A 24,190-nucleotide genomic window follows, 5' to 3' on the forward strand; every position below is an offset into this window, starting at 1 on the left:
CTTGCAATAGTAATGGCCAGGGACATCTTCAATGTGCTCACATAGAGACAGATCATGGAATAAAGCCTTTGACACTGTTGCAGAACTTCCTCCTCAATCAAGTCCATGATTTCCTAGTAGGGTTCTGTGACACTATTCCATATATCCCTTGCCAAAGCAGTGGCAAGGGAAATATTCAATGTGCTCGCATAGAGAAATAATGGAATAAAGCCTTTGACACTGTTGCAGAACTTCCTCCTCAAGCAAGTCCATGATTTCCTAGTAAGGTTCTGCTGCACTTTTCATATGTCCCTTGCAAAATTAATTGCCAGGGACATCTTCAATGTGCTGTAATAGAGACAGATCATGGAATAAAGCCTTTGACACTGTTGCAGAACATCCTGATCAATCAAGTCCATGATTTCCTAGTACGGTTCTGTGACACTGTTCCTATGTTCCCAACAATAAAGCATCTTCAATCTACTCACAGAGACAGATCATGGAATAAAGCCTTTGACTTTGTTGCAAAGCATCCTCACCATGATATGCAGGAAGACAGCTGGGCAATATGTCACTCTGTTTCATTTGTACCTAGCAATGATAATGACGGGTCTCTCCATTATAGAAAAGATCATGAAATAAAGCCTTTGAGCTGTTGCAAGACTTCTTCATCAATCGAGTCCATGATTTGCTGGAAGACAGTAGGGCCATGCAGTCTCTCACACTGTGACATCTGAAACTTGACGTATTCTGGGAACGACGTGTTGTGGACAGGGTCTTGCCTTGACAGCTGTAACAAATTTAAAAAAACATAAACTTACATGTTTAATATCATTATTACTTCTCCAATATTAAAACAATTCAATAAAAAAAACAAGGAAGCTTATAAATATTTATCACCAGCAAAAAATAAGTTAGGTCAAATACTGACTTAACTCACATATTAAACTACAATTCCTGGAAATAAGAACCATTGTTCATTGTTCCTTCAATCTCATCAAACTCATATAGTGACAACTTGCTCCTGCTAACCAATTTAAGTGAATTATAGTTATACAGATTTATAGAGTGCAGAAACATTTCACTAAAGTGATTTGAGTCTGTCTCAACTCTTTGTAAGATCAATCTGGTTTTGAGATAGATTTGAGTCTATCGCAAGTCTTTGTGAGATCAATCTCATTTTGAGATATTGATTTGAATCTGTCTCAATCCTTTGTACGACGAGACCAAGATCCCTATCTGAAGGATGTTTCACAAAGAGGTAAGTATGATTCGAGTCATGCCTAAATGCTGACCTGCACCAGATTTGTACAGCGCAATCTTTTTTATCTATATGCACATCCTTTAGTATGGTTTGATGAATGCAGTGATGCCTTTTATAACAATGATAATACATATGATTTACAGTGTCTTTTCCATTTTGATTAAATGCTAGAAGAGAGCAAACCAAAAAAGTAAAGAGAACGAAGAGAAGTACAAGAAAGGGTGAAATTACAAATGAGGAAAAATGTCTGTCTTCAAACCTAATACCTGCTGGTGAACAAATGCAATTTGAGGTTGCTCTTAAAGGATGTTGCAGAGTCTGAGTGCTTCAGCTCCTGTGGTAGTGAACTCCACAGGGCTGGTCCGGCATGAGCAAAGGCTCGATCGCCCCAAGATTTTTCAGAGAGTGGAATATGTAAAAGACTAGATTGTAAAAGACTAGACTATACTTCACACACCTAGACATTTAAGTGCAGCACTTGAAATCTTTGTGAAACCCCTCCCCCTGATCCCCCTTACCTCTCTCATTCTCTTGTCATGCAGGGTGTCATATTCATCTTGAACTTCTTCACTATGGTCTTCACTCATGACAAGGAAGCTGCAATAGAAAGGGGAAAAATAATATAACATCAATGATGAGAGAACTGAAATAGGATATTTTACAAGCATACAACTTTCAGAATTCCCTAATATTACCAAATGAAGGTCATTTAGAAAACATCTGGAATTGTTTTCCATAACTTTCAAGAAATACCCAAAGAACACAAAGAAAAAGAAAAAAAATGCCTGACTTTTGCTTCTTAAAGAAAATCATAAAATTTTCCATCCTTTTCCAGAATTTCCCTGACTTAGTCCTCACACAGGTAATTGACCATACACAAAAAAAAGCCCCATGGTCAATCACTGAGGCTAACATTTAGTCTTCAATAGGGTTTAGGTTTGAACATAAATATCTCATGCTTGGGTGAGCCTGAAATTTCTTTGAAACAATTCCCCATTCAGTCAAGCCATTCGGAGGTTCTTCTTGACCTTCTTTTATTTTCCAAATCCCAAACTCCAAATTCATTTTGTAAAATGCATTATGGGTTTTGGGTTGGGCAGTCACAAATGAAAGTAATTTCTATCTGTTGTCATAGGCATAAACATAATGATTATCATATATATTTCACTTTCATCTAGTGTTTAATGCATCTGTCTATATAAAATGCTTTACAGATGTATTATTACATTCTTAACCCTTTGAACCCGACCGGCCTATCAGTAAAATGCGCATATACCCGATAGGCCGGTATTCCTGCAGCCATGTGACTTCAAAAACATGGATTCTAAATGTCAGGTGATCTTTTAAAAATGTCATCTTTCTAGTACTTGTACGAATATGTAGTTGATAATTTCAGTCAAGGTTGGCGATGATTTCGGAGGGATTTAACATAAAAAATGGCCAAAATATGCCACTTTTTTGTGGTTGCTCATGTCGTATGTGAGGTAATACGCGGCGAGTCACATGCTTACTATAGGGAAGCAATTGGTATATCTGACTTTGGTGAAAACAGTGATTTTGAGCCCAAAACAGACACTCAAGTTGATATTTCTGTTTGTAGACTAGAAGACAAGAAGGTAAACAACTTCAGCCGGCTCGGTCCGGGTACTAGAGGGGGAATATGCCATTGGGTCTCGAATCATGGGAGTTTGTGAATGTGGTCGATATGTGCAAATAATTCAGGGTATAGGTCACCGCTGCCCCTATTACTTCAGGGTTCAAAGGGTTAATTCAATTAAATTAATGTAGGGATTCTCACTCTATCTGTTGATCACTCTCTTCTCTGCAAACGTCATGAAGTACTTCAACAATGATGTACATAGTGTCTGGTAACCTTTCAAAGACAGCCCTTGACGAACTGGTCATCAACGCCGCAAACGCTAGACCGGTAAGTTTCCTACGCTCTGCTGTGGCCATTTGGTCCATGCAATTAACCCAGGTCTGTATGAGGGTGGTCAGTAACTCATCGGGCTGGAAGAAGAGGAATGTTGATGTTGAGTGCATTCTAATATCTGTGCTCTCTATCCTACAAGGAATTGTCCATTAATGCATGACTCTCAAATGAACATGATACCTGCATGTGCCCAGTATCATGAAGAGATATCACCAATCCTGCGATTGTAATTTGTGCACGAATCAAAAATGAAAATGACATCAATGCCCTGTATCATACAGAGAAGCAATCAAATTCTACAATTGATTGCTCATTGATCGTAGAATTTGTGTAATCTTCTCCATGATACACTTCCTCAACGATAAAATGTGGAATTGTTTATACAAAGCCTCTTGCAGGTTCCCTTGACAAGGTGCCTATAAGAAGTCAAAACATTAGAAACAGCTCTGTGAAACCCCCTGCGGAATATAATGCAACTCACCGTGGTGTTCCAGCTCTTGGCAATGCCATCAAGGATGGAGAAGAAATAGTCTTGATTCTTAATGATGATCCGAGAGAGAAGAGACACATGCATGGTCATCACCATTGGGTAGGTCTGAAGAATAGAGAAACATCCTTTTTAAACAATAAAATATGTAGCCATGATTCAGTTGAAATGCCATTCACTCATAGAGAAACATCTCTTTTAAATGATAAAATATATGGCAACGATTCAATTCAAGCGCAATTCATTTTTTAAGAAATATCTCTTTTCAATGATAAACTATGTAGCAACGATTCAATTAAAGTGCCATTCATTTACCCCCCCCCCCCCCATCCCCAATCTTTATTATAGGTGCCTGCATGTTTTATCCAACTGATATAAAAATTTTATACATATCTTATCTATACTTCAAAATCTTCTCGAATCGTTACTCAGTATTCTGAGTTGTTATATTCACAAAAGTTGGGTAATAATAATAATAATAGCCACTTCAGTTCCAAAAACTGTTCTCCCAGCGGGCCCTGCTATTATTACCCGGCTTTAGCACAGCTACCTTGATCGGGCGCTTGAGCATTCAAGGAATTTCTTCCTACCGGGTACCCATTCACCTCATCTGGGTCAAGTGCAGCACAATGTGGATAAATTTCTTGCTGAAAGAAATTGCGCTGTGGCTGGGATTCGAGCCCATGACCCTCTGTTTCAAAGTCCGAAGACTAATCCACTGGGCCACAACGCTCCACATCGCGATTATCACCATAAGCAGAAACAATCAACTAAAGAAATTAAAATTTCATTGATACAGAAGTAGACACATACAGGAATGGGAGTGATAATTATCAAGAAGCTATATAGATGACAATGCATCAAACTCATAAACATAAACGATCCTTAAGTATCTTACATCTTTATTCAAGATCTCTTCAAACACTGTTGGTAGGTAAGACTCAAAGAGTCGAGGTCCTTCCATTGGGAACACCTTGAAGACTGTCTCAATTGTCTGCAGAATAAATACAGTTATGAAGATTTCAATCAATCGTCAACAGAAAAAATACCCCCACTTGAATTCAAAAGCTGTATCTGAGACGATAGTATAGCTGATATTGTCACATTATAATTGACTATAGACCATGCACCACTATTAAAGAGACATGACACAGCATGTCATGTCTGAAGCAAGTATACCAAATTGGGAATGGGTGATAAAAACTGTTATTGCATAGTCAGGGAAAACATAACGTATTTTATAAAGTGATGTTGACCAAGCTAACAATGAAATATAAAATTTGAAATCAACCTTTTTAAATGCTGGACTGACAAGGAAGCCCCCCCCCCCTACATTTTAAAGATGAATAGCACGAGGGATAAAAAAAAACCTGGGCCTTAAAGACACATGCACAGGACACACAAACATAAACCTGACCAATTAAACCAGAAACATGCATATAGCTATCGGGTGGGTTGCGTCCCTTCTTAAAGTGATAAAATTTTTCAGCATTCACTTCTCACATAGTGATGCTATTGCCGGGAATGGTGTTTCTTGGTGATCATGAGCTGAGCAACCTTTCCTGATCCTTCCAAGGAAAATTAGTACATGTTTGTGAACTTAGGCTTAAATAATCATTACCTTGAGTACTGCAGCAATACCCTCCGTTCTGAGTTCTGACACTATACCAGTTGTACATGATGCTACAGTTTGCCCATGGCTCTATTGGAAAATAAACAATATTATGCACTATGATTATAAAATGCAATTCACAACTGATGATGAAAGCAATCACAGCATAGCATGAATAATTAACAGTATTAGCAAGACATTTGCTCCTACGACAACTGTTCCTATGCTATTTTCCCTGAAGATATAATATGAAAGTTAGGATTGTGACAGATAGGCTTTTGGTTCATAATAAGGTGAAGATTAGGATTACAAGAACACATAGCTTTGGAGTTTGTTGTTTAACTAGATGTGTAGATTTTCGGTAGGAGCTATTGTCGCTGGAGCAAGTGTCATTATAACGCACTGGATAATTACGCAATTTGTAGCATGCATGCTGCCTGTGTCATTCTGTGGGTAATTCCATTTTATAACAAAATTCAGCAAGCACATCATAATTTATTGTCTCAAACATATTTTAGCCAGTAGCTCTGCATCTTTCTGTGACATATTGTAGGGACAATATCATGGATAGTTGGACCTGTACGATCTGTGTCATGAGGCCGATGATGCGTTGGCTTGAATTTGCACACAAGTTTGTTAACATCAATGATGGACTTGGTTTGTAATCTGATTTCATATTTGGGCTAAAGAGTTGTTGACTACGAGTACTGATGAAGTGATGACTTTGCTGTCCAGATAATATTGGAAGTTTTGCATGTGTGTGAGGCTGTGATGATGTTTGTCCTTTGCTGGCAAAGACGACCATGTCTTTCATACATTGTGAACATATTTTTGATGACCCATATGCACACCGTGCCTGTTATTAAATAGGTGTATTTTACCTGCATGAATTGTTCCTTTCCGAGTACTACATATGAACTGATGATTTGCAAACATGTCTTCAGATTCTCTGTGGCCATTTCTATGATAAAAAAAATACAATCAACAGATAAGAGCAGTACAATAGAAAACAAAATAGAATGATGTAGAAGTGATGTTTTGGGGTTTAAAAAAATAATCTTGAACTGAAACTTGAAAATACTTGACAATGGCTCCTTGCACATAAAAAGAAGAGTACAACTCAGCAACAACATATATTACCCATTTACCAGTGATATCCTCTTAGGTACCCAAATCTTGATTTAAAAACAGTTTCAGGTTGGGCAGAGGTGTTTAGAGTCCAACAAGTATAGGGGAAAATTTGGCAGGAATTAATACTCCAAAGCTTTGGTCTGCCTATATCTCAGGTCACCAATGCATGCATAAATGAACGGTTATGACAGCTCTCTTGGCTGGCCAACTTTTAACAGCAGTGAGAAGCTGATATCCCAACTTCGGCAGTTTGAAAGAATTGATTCGGGCTTATATCTAAGGGAAAGAGGTAAATATGACAAAACCATAACAATAATGCAAAATTTTCACTCATCAATGCAATTTCTTCTTACTCTTCAAATGAAGCAATTGGAATTATAAAATAAATATGTGGATCCTAATAAAATGATTGCTTTAAAGCAGATTATGTGACATGCATCATTTATACTGCCATGTCAGGCATGCATTTTTTTCCAAGCAAGCAATAAGGTGCATTTGATAACCTCAGACAATTACTTAAGTTATCTCATGCGCTTATTTGACCCAACACACTTCGAGCCTCACTTTATTTGTATACTATTGCACAGACAGTGGAGCGTAAGCTTCTTATTTTTCTTATTTTTGTTGATCAAACTTCAGCATTGTGTGAATAAAATAATATCAGATCACAATCTCTGTCAACTTGTTTGATATATTATACTCACCCAGTACTTCTGGCATGTTAGAGAAGAGTTGAAGGAGTTCTGGTGTCATAGCAGGAGCATTCTGTATCGTATCATACCTACAAGATCAAAGTCAACAGACATTAAATAGCTCAACATAATGTAATCAAGCATAGCAATAACATGTGATAGGGAGTTTTGTTCAATTTTTGTTCAATCAATTATCAGCAGAGCCAAAAATCACAGAGAAGGGATAGGAATGGTGTTTCAAAAACCAGTTGTGAATGAAAGACATTGGTCATGTAATTTGGGATTTGCACCACTGCACAAATATCAATGAAATTACGTGTTAGATAACAAGCTCATACTAACATTGCATAGCCCCCTGTGGGATAATTTGCCTCCCCCCCCCCCCCCCGATCTCAGCTTTTAATTGTGTGATCAAAAATGGTAGTTTGTTTTACTATTTTAATTTATTATTTCATTCAATAGGCATAAAAACAGGATTTGTCTGTTAGTCTTTAATAAGGTTAAAATAAAAATGCAAAAGTTTGGTCTGCATAAATATAAGTATTAAAATCCTAAAAAGAATGAATAACATGAACACACACTAAATCGTTTTCCATATCTATTTTTCCCCTTTTCATATTCATTGTTAAGGAAAAAGGGTGTCTGAAAATTGAAAAGTTCAGATAAATGATAGCTGGATAAGTGAGGGTTTGGCATCAATCTACTTGTATATTTTTATCTGAAAATATTGAGGGAAGTGACATACTACTACTAATAATAGGCATTTGTATAACGCCATCTATCTAGAAATAATCTATACCAAGGCGCGTTGTTCTTATTATAACCCAGGCTTTACCTCGAGCTGCCATTCAGCGCTCATGCATTCAAGGAAATAATCCTGCCGGGTACCCATTCACCTCATCTAGGTCGAGTGCAGCACAGTGTGGATAAATTTCTTGCTGAAGGAAGACACGCCATGGCTAGGATTCGAACCTACGACCCTCTTTTCAAAAGGCGGAAGTCAGACCCACTAGACCACGACGGGCCCAGACTGGGTGAGGTACAGTACTTACCACAAGTCCACACCATCTTCCATGAGATATACATGAGGAGGCTTTGAGGTGTCAGTACTGATTTTGATGACAGGTAGGAGGAAGGGATAGAGGGTGGTACTGTGTGGTCCTAAGCCCTGTAAAAGAACACACACAGAGATATTCTCTATGGCTGAGGGTGTTTTTACAAAGATTTCAGTCTCACTAAAAAATTGCATGTGACTTCCCTATTGAGCATGGCAAGTTACGCGTCACTGCATTGATCAGGGCCCCGTCTTACAAAGAATACGATTGATCCGATCAATCGCAACTATGGAAAGCCAGCAACATTAACATCTATTATGCATGTTTGTTCAAAATATTTTATGACTATAATGTATATTCATGCATTCATTGCTACTTTAAATATTTGCTGTGCTTTTCTTTGTTTGCAAAAGAACATTGTGCAAATTTCCTGGAGAAAAAATTATAACACAGATGGATTTTCATAGAGCAGCGATTGATTGGATCAATTGTAACTGTTTGTAAGGCGGGGCCCACTGATCATGATGAGGGGACGAGAGCTACTGCGAAATCATCTAAAGAGATCATACATTTATGACTTGAGCGGTGGCACTGAAACATGACTTTAATGTGACTTATGGGGCGTTGCAAGAAACCTGCGATTAATTGCAAGTCTATTTTCGTTCCGGAAATGAAGCATATACCGTGCAATTAATTGCAAATTTGCAATAGATTGCTAATTCGCTCCATGAAACAAGGAGTGTAATCTGATTTGCTATAGTTAAAAGTGATCAACTGTAAAATTGCAACAGAATATTTGCGATTGATTGCAAATAACTTCTTGCAACACCCCCTATTGTAGAAAATTTAATCATTAAATTGCTAAATCTTAGAATGATAACACAAATCATATAAACTACATAACCATTGCATTGACATTCATGTATTAAACATACAGATGCTATAAAACCAAAATGCTACAATAATCCTAATTTGTATAATGTGATGAACAGCAATCAGAGATCAAGACAGATACAAGTTGTAAGAATAAAACAAATTTGAAAATGTGCTCTACCAAATTCTCTTACAAGAGGGGTAATTACTGGGCAACTTTGGTAGGGAAGGGGGTAAAATTTCACCCCTTCTAAGATCTCTTACCTGAACAAGATGAATGAGAGTTGAGAGGATGACGCATCGTAGCATGTTATGCTCTGCCGAGTCCTCCCACAGGAGGGGTAAGTACTGGGCAAGATTATTTGAGAAGGGGCGAATCTCTGGCCCCACCCTTTCAATGATGAAAGACATCACATGAAGAATGCTCATCTGAAAGAAACAGAATAACCACGGTCATTTGGTAATGAAAAGAATAAGTTAAAAGGATAGATCTAACAAAATCGTGGATTCCCAAGGCATACCATACCAAAGGCAGCATTCCCATAACCCTTTGAACCCAAACAGCCAGAAAACCGGCTTCACCATGAACATGCACACTTTTTACCCCAAAAGCCGGAACTTTAACTGCACATTAATGAAAAAGAATTTTCTTGGAAATTTTCATGATTTTGGCAGCGCTTGTTTTCCAAAGATTCCATTACATACCTGCGAAGCATAAATTCTAAGATACCAAGTTAGAATTATCGAGTGGAGGCATTGCACTTACCTTTGTATCACATTCTGATACATCTTGTAGAAGTTGAAAGAGCATAGAAAAACTGGAATCTAGATACTGAGAGAATTTGAAAAAAAAAGATACATATATGTTTTATTATACTGAATGACACCTTTATATCTTGCATTCGTTTATACTGTTAAAGGAAAAATCTGAAATAAACACTTTTATAAATAATATAAAAACTTTCAGATGTTCTCCTTAAGCAATCATAAAAAAAGAAATACAATGATGCTGACTTCTAAAAGTACCTATCTAAAAATAAGCATTCATGATATATGAATAGATTAATCTAAAAAATAATAACCGGTACTTAGAAAGAAATATGGAAGTGTCTGTTCAGAGTGTACAAGGACTGAAAAAAATTGCTATACATCTCTCATTATAATGTGATCATGTAATTTATTATATTCAGGTAGCTCTCATAAAGCTAGATGATCTCATGTAATAAACTGTGCATGATACAGTAATGCACAATGCAACAAGAACCTTCATATTTTCTTAAAAACATACCGTTTCACATTTTTTTAAAGATGTTAATTAAATTCTGCTAACTTACTGGCAGGAAGGCTTCTGTCTTGAATTCAAAATCATCTACAGGTGCACTAGGTCGGTCAAGGAACAAAGCAAAAATGATTTTAAAAATCTTTTTCTCTCTTATTGGTACTTTCTCATTATATCTATCATTCAAAGTAAACAAAAATAGCCAACTCATTTGATTTCTACATTGATATATATACATATATGCACGGAAATTACATACTGTAATCTACATGTGATTGCTCTATCATGTCTAAAGACTGTTAGAGAATTCATTTAACAATGGGTTAAAAGAAATTTTCCATCAAACTGGCAGAATGATTAAAGACCAATAGATATTATCTCATTGCTACTAAATTATTCTCCTCACCTTGCATGATAAAGTCATTATCTTACTATATCTGAAATTAACTGAATAAACAGGACAGCACAATTCGCTGAACCCTAAATATGCAGGTATGTTACAGGGATTTTCATGGCATTTCACATAGTTTTTGCAGTCATTGAATTGAAGGTTTTCAAATGGGCACAACTGGTTCATATTGGTATCCTAATCAAAATAACTTAGTAAATAATCTACTCTTAGCTTGAGACAGGCTGACTTTAAAAAGGATATCAGTCTTGAGAGCTTGAGCGGCGGATATCCTGACCACCAGATCTTCGTCCGATGAGAGGAGGGGTAAGACTGCTTCGTAGAATGTAGGATGAAGAGAGGGGGATAGCTTTACCCCTATCCACTGACCAACTAACCAGATTACTCTTCTTCTGATCACCTTGTATCTAGAGAAATGATAATGAAAGGAAAGAAAAATGGAGAGATATAGTTGTGTTCAAAAGTCAGTGAACCTCGCCACAATATGCACTCCTTCATGTTGAATACAGACGACACTGGAATGTTCGGCAAGTCTAAAGAAACAAACTTTACTGAATGTCATTTGACTATCATATTTTTTCAAGAGGAATTACACATCTGGGGCCCGTTGCAGAAAGAGTTGCATTTAAACGCAAGCCAAAAAATCAATCGCAAGTCCCATATGCGCGCTGTTCACTGGTTGAAAATCAAGTTGCGCATGATTTTTAGAGTTGCGATTGATTGCAACTCTTCTGCAACGGGCCCCTGGATATTTTGCTTATTCTTGTCTCTAGGATGCTTACCTTGGATGTTTGTTTTGAAGTTCTTTAATGAGATGGGAGGTGAACCACTGATCAAAGTCAACATCATCAAAAAGCTCAAAAGCTGCCTGACCTATCGCATTGTACACTATGAGGATGAAAATACAAAACACATGACAGCAAAATGAATATAATAAAACAGCTTCCATACAGCATGACATATCACTCAGTGCAATAAGTGTGATTTTGAACATAAAACATGTATGAAATAAAAATCAGCACTGTAAAAATAACACTCAAATGCAGCCTGACTCAAATACTGTACACTTTTGAAAAAACAATAAATTACATGTAATATCAACATCACACACTATACACATTACTTTTGTTCAACTACAAAGAGCAAATGATTTTCATCTCTGTTAACCCTGCAAAAAACTCTACCCAACAGAAACCAATGGCTAGACTCTAGGGATAGGTTCATTCAAGATGAATATTTATTATTATTAACCATATCAGACATCTAAGCAGGGCAACTTTAATACATTATTACTTGCTTATGACTGTGATCAAATGGTCGGTCGATAGGTTTCCAATTGTTTATCCACGGACCCATTTTATTGCCCGCTCAGGAAAGTCAATGAGAAAATGCGTGGAAATGTAGCGGGCAATAAGGCAGAGCTAACATCCGGGTATTCTACGTGTTTTTGTATGTGTCCTTAATCCGAGCAGTGCTATACGTCACAATGTTAATCAAGTTGAGACAATGCTGGATACTGCCTCCCCTGGCCAGGGACGTATCATTGTAATTACGTCACAATGATTAAGTTCAGAGGCCCAGTCTGCTCTACAGGACAAATTAGATTCCCATTCTTAAACTCTAAAATATCTAAATTTTAATGATTTTGCTCTAGATGTCTGATTTTGTTAATAATAGCGATATTGACTGGCCTGGGGGCGAAAGGACATATATTGCCCTCACTAAATTGATGACGCCCTCGTCTACAACTATATGAATCTTGTTTGGGCAATATATGTTGTATCGCCCCGAGGCCAGTCACTATTGCTTTATTCATATTATGATTTTGTCAGAAACACTTACCAGCTTCCTTTTGTAAAAGCACCTGCATGTCTTCTGTATCACAGGCATCTAGACAGTACAAAGCAGTTTGGGAGAAAAGTCATTATTCAAAATTTTATATTTATTCTAAAGCATGATGTCTCTTCTCATTTAATCATTTCATTCCTATTGACTAATGGGGCATTGCAAAAAAATGCAGTCCTTCGCAAGTCAATTTTGGATTAAAAAAAATCATTCACAGGTCAAGCAATTAATTACAAATTTGCACTTCATTGCTAAACTGCTGCTTGCAACAAGCAGTAAAATTTAATTTGCTCTAGTTACAAATGATATATCGATTGCGAGTCTGCATCAGAAAATTGCCATTGATCGCAAACATTATCTTGCAACACCCCCTCATGGCATAAATTAATTAAGTTATATTTCATTAAACTGTTGTCCATAAGAAAGAATAAACCTCAGCAATTCGATTGCACGACAGTTGCATAACACTAGAACTTTCTATTAAACCTTAACTATTACTGCATGTTTTAAGGGTTGTTGAGGACGTTCGACAGAAATTGACTTTGAGAAACTACAATCCTGGTTCCATGAGCACAGGGTTATTAAAATGAAAACTAGGGTTTGATTTACAGATCATGCTAATAATAAAATTCCTTGTAGACATTTGAATGAGAATCTACATATTACAGTTCTGAAAGAGACAGACAGGACTAAGAATATGATATTTGCTCAAATAATTGAGAGAAAAATTATCAATATTTTGCTGGGATTTTTTCCCCCCAACACTACAAGTGTTCCAATAGAATAATGACTAAAACATCATTCATTCATAATAGATGATTACAAAACTTCACAGACTGATGTGCATTTTCAAATACAATATTATGCATGTACAAAGGGAAGGTATCCAATATGTGGAAAAAGAATATGAAAGTTAGTATATATCACAGCCCTCTGAAGACAAAAATAGAAAAGAATCAATGTATCATAATTTACCTTGAACTTTCTGAACCATCTGAATGAGAACTGGGATGAAGACTGGCTTATTGGCATGGAAAAGGGTGATGAATAATGTCTCTGTGCAAGGCTGAGAAATATAACACAGTGGAAAAATATTATTTTGATTTATATGACACCTAGATAGATCCTTGTGATTTGATTGGTTGTTGATATCGTTCATTCAGCCTACTTTGTGATGATGTCATCAACCGTGCAATTTTGGATCCATATGATTTTGTCCATTGCCCTCGCGCACCGAGACTGCAGCTGCATGCACCAGCAGTGCGCATGTTGTAATGACGTAACAATTAACAGACTTAACTCGCACTGCATGAGCATGTTTCGCATCGAAATTCATAAATTTCATATGAAAAAAAAACAATTTTTTGATGTCATATAATAAACCAAATAATGAATTTTTCTTTTCATTAGTGCAATGGACGGAATACTTCATTTGGTGAAAGATGAAATGTAAGATCCATTCAACGCAGCTACGCCAAGTTGAATGGATCATTTCATCTTTCACCTCATAACGTATTCTGTCCACTGCTCTCATAAACATTCATTATTTGTATAATACCAAGCATCCCCAAAGAGTTTATACTATTAAAAAGGCCCCCAGATAAAAAGAAACATTTTAAGGGGGGAAAAAAAAGCTAGCTCATCATCTCTTCTTTCTTGACACTTTAAAAAGTACTAATTCATGCAAGGGCGCTCACTTCTCACTTTTACAAAAGGTATGAAAAATCAGATGGCACAGTAATTCTCACTAAGTTTTGTAAAAGGTGAAAATTTCCAAGGTCATACAAATTGAGAATGGTATAAGTGGTATGATTTATGATATGAATGTCGGTTTGCTGGGTGACTTTTATGGTATATGCAATCAAAATTTAGTGGATAAGCAATATTTGATTTTATTTCCGAAATTTCGGTGCAGTGAATTTCACAGTGTAAGGAAGGCATTAGATAAATGAGCTATGATGCGTACTAAAGAAAATAAAGTTATTGGCAAATATTGAAAGATTAGTTATGTAGAAACGCAACCTGTTCATTCCCTATTTTGTCTGAAAATTTTGTCTTAAAATTAAGAATTCTGACAATAAAGAACCCTGTGGAAGGAGTTGACACATAAAGAAAAAAATGAAAAAAAAAATATTTACCCTTAAACTGAATTTCCATGATTCGCCACTCTCATCTGCCACAAAGCCTTCAGGGTCCGACTCCCAAAGCTCTAGATCCTAAAAGAAAATCAAAGTAACAGCTAACTGTGTCAAAGCACCTGAATCATGCACTCAATATAAACAGGGTAATGGCTGGTAGACCAGGGCCCCCATCCAACTCTATGGAAATCCATCAGTGTCATAATTTTTCTACAGGAAATTTGCACAATGTCCTTTGTAAACAAAGAGAAGCACAGTGAATTTTCAAGAAAACAATGAATGCATGAATATACATCACAGTTAGAAAATATTTTGAACAAACATGAATAATAGATCATGTTGATGGCTGTCCATAGTTGCGATTGATCGGATCAATCGTAACTCTTTGTAAGACAGGGCCCAGCTCTGCAGGTTACCCAATATGGTTGGGCTGAAACAACCTTACTATGATGAAGTATGAAGTCTTCTTGTCACCATTTTTTTTTATAATATGATTATATGACATTTCACAATAATAATAATAATATGCAACATTTGTACAGCGCTTGATAAAACATTTCTAAGCACTTAACCCACACATATGACAAACAGAGGCCATACGACATTGAACTACATATTTGTCACATTCAACCCAGGTGAAGGAATATCATATGGTCCCCAAAGAAATGCTGACACACCAGTCACTTAGCTTACCTCTTGTCCTAAAGGAAAGTACTGCATAATCAGTCTTTGGCATATCTCTGTGACAATGCTCTCAGTGAAGAATCCCTTCATTGCCTGTGTATAAAGGTGAAAAAAGGAACATTCAATATTCAATAGATTTGTGCAATACAAATCATCATCCGTAAAATCTTTAAAATTGTATACATCCCTCTTGTAAAATTATAAATCAGGAACTTCTGTGATGATAAATTATGCAATGTGTCAATGGGATGCACCCATCATAAGGTGGTTGAATGAGGTTATGCAGTCTTACAGACATCTCTGAGACCCCCAGCCAGCTAAACTTGATGAATTCAGGTTTTAAGATGATCCCATTGCATTGTGTGCCCGCATACATAATTGGCGCCTGATACTGCTTGGCGATTTCATGATCAGTTCAGATTATTGATTTATAATTCCAGATGATTTGAACTCAGGGTAAATGAATATCAATCTTAATGATTTTAGACATACCTCTTTACAACAAGATGGATTATGTGAGTAGGGGAATCTGTTTCACATATCATTTCATCACCATTCCCATGGACCTCTAACTGTTATCTTAAAAAAATCCATATTTTATTGTTCGAAATAGACACCAGAAATGAAATACTCCGAAAAATTGTCCTGCCCAATTGATAGTGGGCCCGGCAGCCACCGTGCAGCGCCAGATCGGCGAGGCTCTATCCCTTTTATTGTTGAACGCCAAACAGGGTAGCAGCAACTCCCATCTTTTAACGTCTTTTGGTCTGACGCGGCTGGGGTTTGAAACCCCGACCTCCTAGTTGTGAGATGGACGCTCTACCAACTGAGCTAACACGCTGGTACATTTTATATGCATTATTATCATTTCATATGCATAATTAAACCATCTTGTGATTATTTATCATGATGTCAATGACTATCTTTTTAAAAGAAAATGTTCTAAAATGCAGTAATTGGAAATGAGGCAAGTATAAATTGACAAGCTTTTGTTTAGCTTTTCATTATAACACCTACTTTCCACTTTATTTCATGTCAATTATATGGACCTTCAACAGTATGCATATAACTCTCCATATCATTATTTTTTAATGTTCATGTCCAAACACCTTTCCTAATATTCTTATGTGTATAATCTTTGTAATATTTCTAATACTGAATTTGAAAAACATGAAATGACCAAAGAAAAAAGAAGAAAATTTAAGAAATTGGAAATGGTATGAATTAAGAAGGTTTAGAGCCCAGGGTTGTTGAACACTATGATTGCCAGAACCAGGTGATATGGCACCCTTTTCCAATCAGGATCACAATTTTTGCCAGTCAAAAGAACAACTTGGTCAGCTAAATCTACACAACTCTTTCCTAGCACTAAATTCCAGTGCTGGCGAAGCGTTCACACATAAAGGTTTGGGCCAAACAATAGGGCTTTCAAAAAATGATCTCAATAGAAAGGGTATAAGAGAGAGTAATTTTGTAACAGAACAAATAGCCTTCCTACCCCTTCAGCTTTGACGGTCACAGGGTCCGGCTCCTCATCCGGACCGGTCCGTTCCTTGTACTTCTCACACCGGACGATCGCTTTGATGAGGTTCATGCACTGAACCTGGAAGCGTTCAAACAAGAGATGTCTGTTCTCATCAGAGAACACGCAGGAGGTGCATAGTTCCAAGGAGCTGCTGATGAAATCAATGTAGGCCAGAGGAAAGCTCTCCTGACAGTCAATTAGCTGAAACAAAGATGTAAAATTAAATTAAATCTTCCTTTTTACTAGATTCAAAGGTATTCATCAGTATCCAAATAAAAATGCAAAGGAAACTAGAAAAGCCTTCATTACTCTCAAATAGACATATATCCAGTGGTGGCACTAAAGAGCAGGCAAGGGCAACTACCCCCTGTAATTTCTGATGTTAATGGGGGATGTAATTTATAAAAAAAAGAGGAGAAAAGAGAAAACATAGAGAAATGAAAAGGTCAAAAGAAGAAATAAGCAACAAAAAATGGAGGTCAGGGTCATGCCCAAGGATTGTGTGTAACTCTATATTACCTGTTATTCAATATAAAAAACTTGGCATCCCACTGAAGGTCATGTTGCACCTCACCCCCTTCCTATCAAAATAGAATACTGGTAGTAATAATTATCATATATTGAAATGGACTTACAATTTTTGTGTGCAAAATTGCCATTTTCTCCAATTTCTCCCGGAGTGTGTGATTAGCTGGAAGCCGTACTCCTGAAATATGGAAAGACATGAAACATCAAGTGAGAAGTTATAACATCTTGCAACAGTTTGTAATGAACTGAGCAGCTTATAATCAGCATTGAGCTGACAGACGAAAATGAGTTAATTGGGTACTTACTTATTTCTAAGAAGGATCGTATCCTCTGGAAAATTAACTGAATCAGCATCTGAAAGTGTTTAAAAAGAGAAAAGGTACAATGATTAATGTAAGCATGCTACAATATCTTCACTTGAAAATTCTACTAATACTTTATAAAAAAAAAGTAAAGGGGTGTTTTTTTATTATGCTATTTCTATGTTAGGTATGATTAAATGAATAACTGCCAGTAATTGGTGTCTTGTTTTTATACTTCATGAAATACCTTAGAATTTCCCTGGTTAAGTGCAACCTTAACTTAGTTTTTTTCTATACCCAGATAAATTTTGGCAAATAAATTAATTCTGCATTCAAATACTTGTTTTTGGAAAAAAAATCAATTACAGGGATTAGAGTAAAAATGATTGAAATGGTTTTTTTTTTCTTCTTCAGTGGCAGAGGCCATTGCAGCATCAATAACAAAGAAAACTTTCTAAAATTCACCACTGCAGAATGCCAGGGGATGCAGTAATGATTATAATAGCATAAATAAGGGTTTATAACCATTATTATCTATATCAGATATCTGAGGTAACTTATAAATCTGTATTGTCCTTATTGGGAATGGATTGGGTATAATGTTTATATTTTGCTTGGTCTCTCTGCGAGTACTGACTTTACAAGCAGAGATGATGCAAAACATACCTTTTTTTGTTCCAAAAATTCCAAGACATTTGCTCTGGCAATATTTGCTCCGCTATAAATTCCACACACAAAACAAATGACCAACTTCAACCCTGGATACCCTCTCCTAAACCTAAACCTAACATAAAACCCTATTTCAACCCTAACACTATATCTTAGAAGAAATAAAGCCTGGAGCAATTGTCGCCAGAGCAAATGCTGTGTCACCGTCTTTTTCACTGTCTTGCATCCAGGGCACCAGACGACGCATAGAAAGATATACACGTCAAGTTAAATGAATGTCTGCGCAGCTACAACATCCGTAATATTGTTTGATAATTATGTCACACCCACAAAGCTATGAGATCCAAGTATAAACATGACACAAGAATATATAGAGGGTAAAATGTTTCCAGCATCTTCGTGATTTTGCTCTAATAACAGCAATGACTGCCTCTACTCTCGGGAACATCAAACATATTGCCCTTTACAAGAACCAAGTTGCCATCAGCTAAAGACTTAGGACAATATGAATCTGTAGCTGACAATATAAGTGATGTTCTCCTCTATGCCAGTCAATATTATCTACATATTTCAAATTCTTACCATTGCTTCCTGTGACTTGCCCGGTTCTGTTGTGCCAAACACCAACTGCTTCCTGAGAACTGAATTAATCAAAATAAAATTGTTTACTACGACGAAATAAAAAAAAATCTTAGAGTGTATGCTTCACTACTACCTTTTCATTATTTGAGAGGGGTGGTACAAGTATGTTTAACAGAATTTGAACCCTGCAGTGAAATGACTCAAACTTTCCCTCTAGGGTCAAAACTACTATGGTTGGATATGAAATGCTTTTAATTGAAAATATGAAATGCTTTTTAATTGAAAATTTTACAAATGAACAACTCTGGAGCCCCTATTCTTGACAGGATTCCTTAAATTGAATAAAAATGTTGCCAATACAGCGAGTACTAAAGACCTTTTTGCCTGTAAATGATGAAACAATTTTTATATTACTACTTAAGATTTACCTTTAAGTGCAAGGACACTGAGTTCGAGTGCTGTGGCCATGGCAGTAGGATCCTCTGCATTAGCTGCTTGGAGGAATTTCTCATGGTAGGTATTCCACAGATTTAGCACAAAACCAAATATGTTACTTGTCAACTGTAGACATAGGAAAAATTATATGAAACAGAAGTGTATCAGAAAGACTACACTGTACTTTAACCAGCAAATTTTGAATAAACAATCAAAATATTAATTTCATACATGTATCTAATACCTTGGTCACATTTGTTCTACGGCGGCCGTACGGTGAGTCGAAAACAGCCGTTTTAACATTTTTTGTACCAGCTACATATAGGTGGTTTGAATAGAAATGAATAAAACGACTGTTTTCCACTCGCCGTACGGCCACCGTATAGCAAATGTGACCAAGGTATGGAGAGCTCAGATATTGTTGATGTTAGAAGCAAGTGGTGGAGGAAAGTAGAGTTGAGGAAAAAAGATGCAACAAAGTGGAGAAAGGGGGTGTGAGGTAATCTCTATGAGTGCGAGGTGAATCCGTCCACCTCCATAGTTGGGGACTGAACCAGAATTGACTGGCTCAGGTCATACGAACCTCTTGAAACAGCTTTCTATCTGTCGCAAGCCTCCTGGATGCTAGAGTCTTATTTACATGATGTAATGTCAACAGTGCTCTCTGTTGATACAGGAGATCGGGTTGCTTGATAGCATCAAGGAGCGTAGGGACAAGCTCGGGCCACAGCTTAGGACAGTCCAAGCGTGCTATCTTGCCGATGAGGACCGACAGCTGAGTAGCTATAGGAGCAACAGGTTCATCAAAGCGAGCAATCAGCTTGGCTCGTATGCCCTCTTTTTCTGTGTCTGAGATGGCACTAAAAATAAAAGAGTATCACATAAATTATCATAACATTATGCATTCCCATTAATATCCAAGGGGAGGGGGCTCCCTTTATCTGAAAAAAAATCCCTCTTATCTCTTAATGAGAATGGTCTTGGAGAACTCTCACCCCTCTGCCTCTCATGAGAGGTTCAGAACAGAACTAGGAGAGAGCAGCCATGGGTGTACAAATGATGGGACACAGCTGTTTTTAATCAATTAGTAAGGTGCCAGGTATGATACAGGAAAGTTTTTTTTTTTTTTAAGGAAAATTGTTGCTACTGAGGGAGCACATAATCGAGCCTTCTAGGATTTGGTACAGAAGGGAGGTTCCCCTTCTCTAGCTCCAACCAAATGTCATTGGACTGATCAATTATGTCAATCATTAAATCTACAGACCATTCAAATTTTTGCTACTGATTACTACTTTTCAATTGATTATGAGTGTGTTTCTTAACAAAAAAGGCCCTAAAGTGATTGGTATTGATAGTTAAAACTAAAAAGTCATATCTATCTATCTATCTAAAGAAAATTATCTTACTTGCAAATCCATTCTTTTTATACCCACTGATACAAAATCAATATAAAAAATAAAATCAGATTTACATGACAAAATATGGGAAGGGTATTGTGAATACTACAACTTTAAATGGCCACATACTGAATTATGCAAGATCACCTTTTAGTTTATTCATTGGTGCACCCCCCCCCCCCCCGAAAAAAGGTCTCATATATACCGCTGAATAAGTAATGACAAACAATTACTTTGTAGCAGTCCTTCTCCAGTATCTGTCAATTCCATTCTTGAAGAAAAGCACTGCCATCCATCTAACATTAACTCCAATATTGTGATTCTGAATTATTGTCTGTGTGTAAAGAAAAAAAAAAAAAAAACATCAAGTATTACAACATTTTATGGAGAAAATGAATATAGAAAGTCTATCACTTTTCTAATAATCACTTGGTCTATCATTTTTATAGTCTGACGCTTCCATTTCATCTACATATCACTTGCACTCTGTCAAAAATATGATTTTGGTAAAAAAAAGATAAACATTTTCAAATAGACTTAAGCGCAGTTATACAAAAAGGATATTACAAAGAGTTGGTATAACCCAAGTGAAAATTAGACATTAGAGTAGTGGCTAAATGGCAAATTTGACTGAATGTGACCAGACATGAATGGCAAAACCCACAAAGTCACCAGATATTTTTCCTTATGTATCCATACTGAAAGAGATTCTCAGTTTTACAATGATGTCTAAAATTCGCTCTGGCTGATCTACATCTATGACTATTGGATGACCCGATACAATGTTTCCCATTGTTTCATTAAAGAGAAAAGAATGTTGACTAGCTTAGAAAATTAGTTTTGAGATAAGGGATTAAAGTTGATCAGTCTATTGTTCAAAGCAAGCTTACCCTTAAACTATTGTGCAAATGAGACAAATAGAGAATTAGCACTCAAGAATGGTCTCCAACAAGGGGTATGAGACAAAACAGAACAAAAAAACATAGCGAGAATTGATCAGTATCAATTTAATATTTTAAGTAAGGAGGAGTGTAAGAAGATGGTTAAAGGGCTGGAAGTATTTATAGCTTAATAAATAGAGTAGAATTCACTGAGCAAAATGCCAAAAATTTCATCAAAATCGGATAACAAATAAAAATGTTATTGAATTTTAAAGTTTAGCAATATTTTGTGAAAACAGTCGTCATGAATATTCATTAGGTGGGCTGATGTCACATCCCCACTTGTTCTTTTGTATTTTTATTATATGAAATTAGGTTTATTCAAATTTTTTCCTCCAAGAACTAGAAAAATTGGATTGACAACTGATTTAGTGCATTAGATATTAATTGCTGCAACTTATTTCATTATAAGGGAGACATATTACCCGGTAAAAAAAATATGATTTTATTTAATAAAGAAAACGGAAAGTGGGGATGTGACATCATCAGCCCAGCTAATGAATATTCATTACGACTGTTTTCACAAAATATTGCTGAACTTTAAACTTCTACAACTTTATTATTTGTTATCCGATTTTGGTGAAGTTCAGCATTTTGCTCAGTGAATTCTACTCTATGTATTAAGATATCAGCCCGGACCATCCCTTTCATACTAATAGACTGGCTTACCTGCAGAATAGAGTGAAAACCTGGTTGTGTTTCCCATTGTTTCAGCTGTTGTTCAGCTGGCTTCAGTATACTTGTATCCTGACTGGTGGCTCTCGTCAACACCTCCAACACAATATTGCAATCTCCCTCGTTCATTTCAGAAAGAGAACCCAATCAAATGGACTACTGTAGGGTTATGAAAAGACAGCAAAGTTTACTGTGAAGTATAAAATGATCTCCATGGGTCAAACCACCTTAGACAAGAAACAAAATTGAATGAACAGAGAAAACAAGCATGACACTGAAATGTTTTATCAAAACTGATTTTAAAATAGAAAAAAATTGTCACACTACTAAGTTTTGCTAACTTGCACAAAACAGGAATCTCAGTGCATCAAAACAGTACAGAGATGTCAACCTCCCCCCCCCCCCCCGCATTAACAATGACTGAGCAATTCAAACCATCATTTTTTTTCGTACCCGATCGGCTTGGAGTAAGAACAATCTCCAGTGGCATTAGAGGTAGTGAACAGTAGAGGAACGCTTCCAAACTTCAACATGTCAAACTCATTTCACAAGCTAGGACAGTCAATCGCACCAAACTCACTGTTATATATGGCAGTGAGTCCAAACTTTGTGTGTGTCCATACTTTGTGGATGGTCATTATCTCAAAAACTATCAAATATCTTAAATATCTGTCATCATCAACATGAAAAGCAGCCTAACATTACCCTCGAGCATAAGTTTCTTCAGGGCGAGTTCAGTATTCCTGAAAATATTGACAAAACATCAGCAAATTTGTCACCGTAGCGTCCGTTTTGAGGAAAATATAAATTTCTCAACAAGCCTCACGATATCATTTTGCAAGCAGATACAATAAAAAATGTGAGATAAATGTGGTATTGACTGATTCTATAGCATTTTGCTGCCAATCTGCTATAAATATCTCACCTTTTGAGCATGAGTTTTTTTACTACATCTCCACAAAACTTTGATCCGCGAAGTTAGTCATACAAAACGGATTTCCAGCCCAGCGCACAATCAAATTTTGAAATCAATTCTCATTCTGACACTTATCCTAAACTAAAGAAAAGATGAAAAAGGAGTATTTCCATTGGATTCGCCATTATTAATACTACAAAAACCCGCTAGTTAACAAAAATATGGTACATTTATTCACGAGATACGAGACTTTGAACTTCCTTTTTATTTTTTAATGGCATAGGCCATAGGCCTAGCTAATTAGCATCGCGTCGGCTCCGCCAACGTAGAATCCTATATGTGGGAACGTACTACGTTTTCACGTCACGAATAACGACTAACTTTGCAGCATTGATTTCTTAATTACCTAATTATTCCAAATGTCTGTAGGTGATGCAGCATCGAAGATTGTTGAAAAGTGTAAAACTCTTAAATGTTGCGTTTTATTTTTGTCAGCATGCGTAGCTTGAAGTTGAAGTACGGTACAGTGCCTTCAAAGAGGACGAAAAGAAAAAGGGGTCATGCATATATGGAGATATTATTTTGAAAAGTCATATTCATATTGCATAACAGAACGCAATATATCCCTTATTTAAAGAAAAAGTCCACCCCAACAATAAGTTGATTTGAATAGAAATAGAAAAATCCAACAAGCATGACACTGAAAATTTTATCAAAATCGGGTGTAAAATAAGAAGGCTAAGACATTTTAAAGATTGCTCACAAAACAGTTAAATGCACATCCTGGCTGGTATGCAATTTTTTTTCCTTTTCTATTCTTTTTTTTTGGACTGTCAAAC

The 24,190-nt window shown here is 36.4% G+C and overlaps 1 protein-coding gene across 1 annotated transcript; it reads right to left on the minus strand.

Annotated features, from left to right (window-relative positions):
- Positions 1–299: 299 nt before the first annotated feature.
- LOC121415810 (importin-11-like) lies at positions 300–23,851 on the minus strand. The gene is made up of 27 exons (XM_041609140.1): positions 23,758–23,851; positions 22,430–22,594; positions 21,053–21,153; positions 20,006–20,282; positions 19,416–19,548; positions 18,988–19,046; positions 17,740–17,788; positions 17,542–17,612; positions 16,880–17,107; positions 15,391–15,474; positions 14,698–14,775; positions 13,535–13,625; positions 12,557–12,604; positions 11,497–11,602; positions 10,958–11,121; positions 10,361–10,401; positions 9,793–9,858; positions 9,291–9,455; positions 8,151–8,266; positions 7,111–7,187; positions 6,157–6,236; positions 5,285–5,365; positions 4,562–4,657; positions 3,658–3,771; positions 3,042–3,253; positions 1,762–1,840; positions 300–769 (listed from the first exon to the last, which is right to left on the minus strand). Exons 2-27 carry the CDS (start codon positions 22,562–22,564, stop codon positions 611–613), a joined length of 2,910 nt encoding a protein of 969 aa, XP_041465074.1. The 5' UTR covers positions 22,565–22,594; positions 23,758–23,851; the 3' UTR covers positions 300–610.
- Positions 23,852–24,190: the final 339 nt, after the last annotated feature.

This window comes from Lytechinus variegatus, chromosome 5 (genome assembly GCF_018143015.1).
Source record: "Lytechinus variegatus isolate NC3 chromosome 5, Lvar_3.0, whole genome shotgun sequence".
Taxonomy (NCBI): domain Eukaryota; kingdom Metazoa; phylum Echinodermata; class Echinoidea; order Temnopleuroida; family Toxopneustidae; genus Lytechinus; species Lytechinus variegatus.

Excerpts from the sequence above, each read along its gene's own strand:
- LOC121415810 (XM_041609140.1), bottom strand. The coding sequence starts at position 22,564 with ATGAACGAGGGAGATTGCAATATTGTGTTGGAGGTGTTGACGAGAGCC. Across the intron at positions 6,237-7,110 it reads TAACATGCCAGAAGTACTGG|AAATGGCCACAGAGAATCTG; the intron begins GTGAGTATAATA and ends TTTTTATCATAG. Across the intron at positions 3,772-4,561 it reads AAGAGATCTTGAATAAAGAT|ACCTACCCAATGGTGATGAC; the intron begins GTAAGATACTTA and ends TCTATTCTTCAG.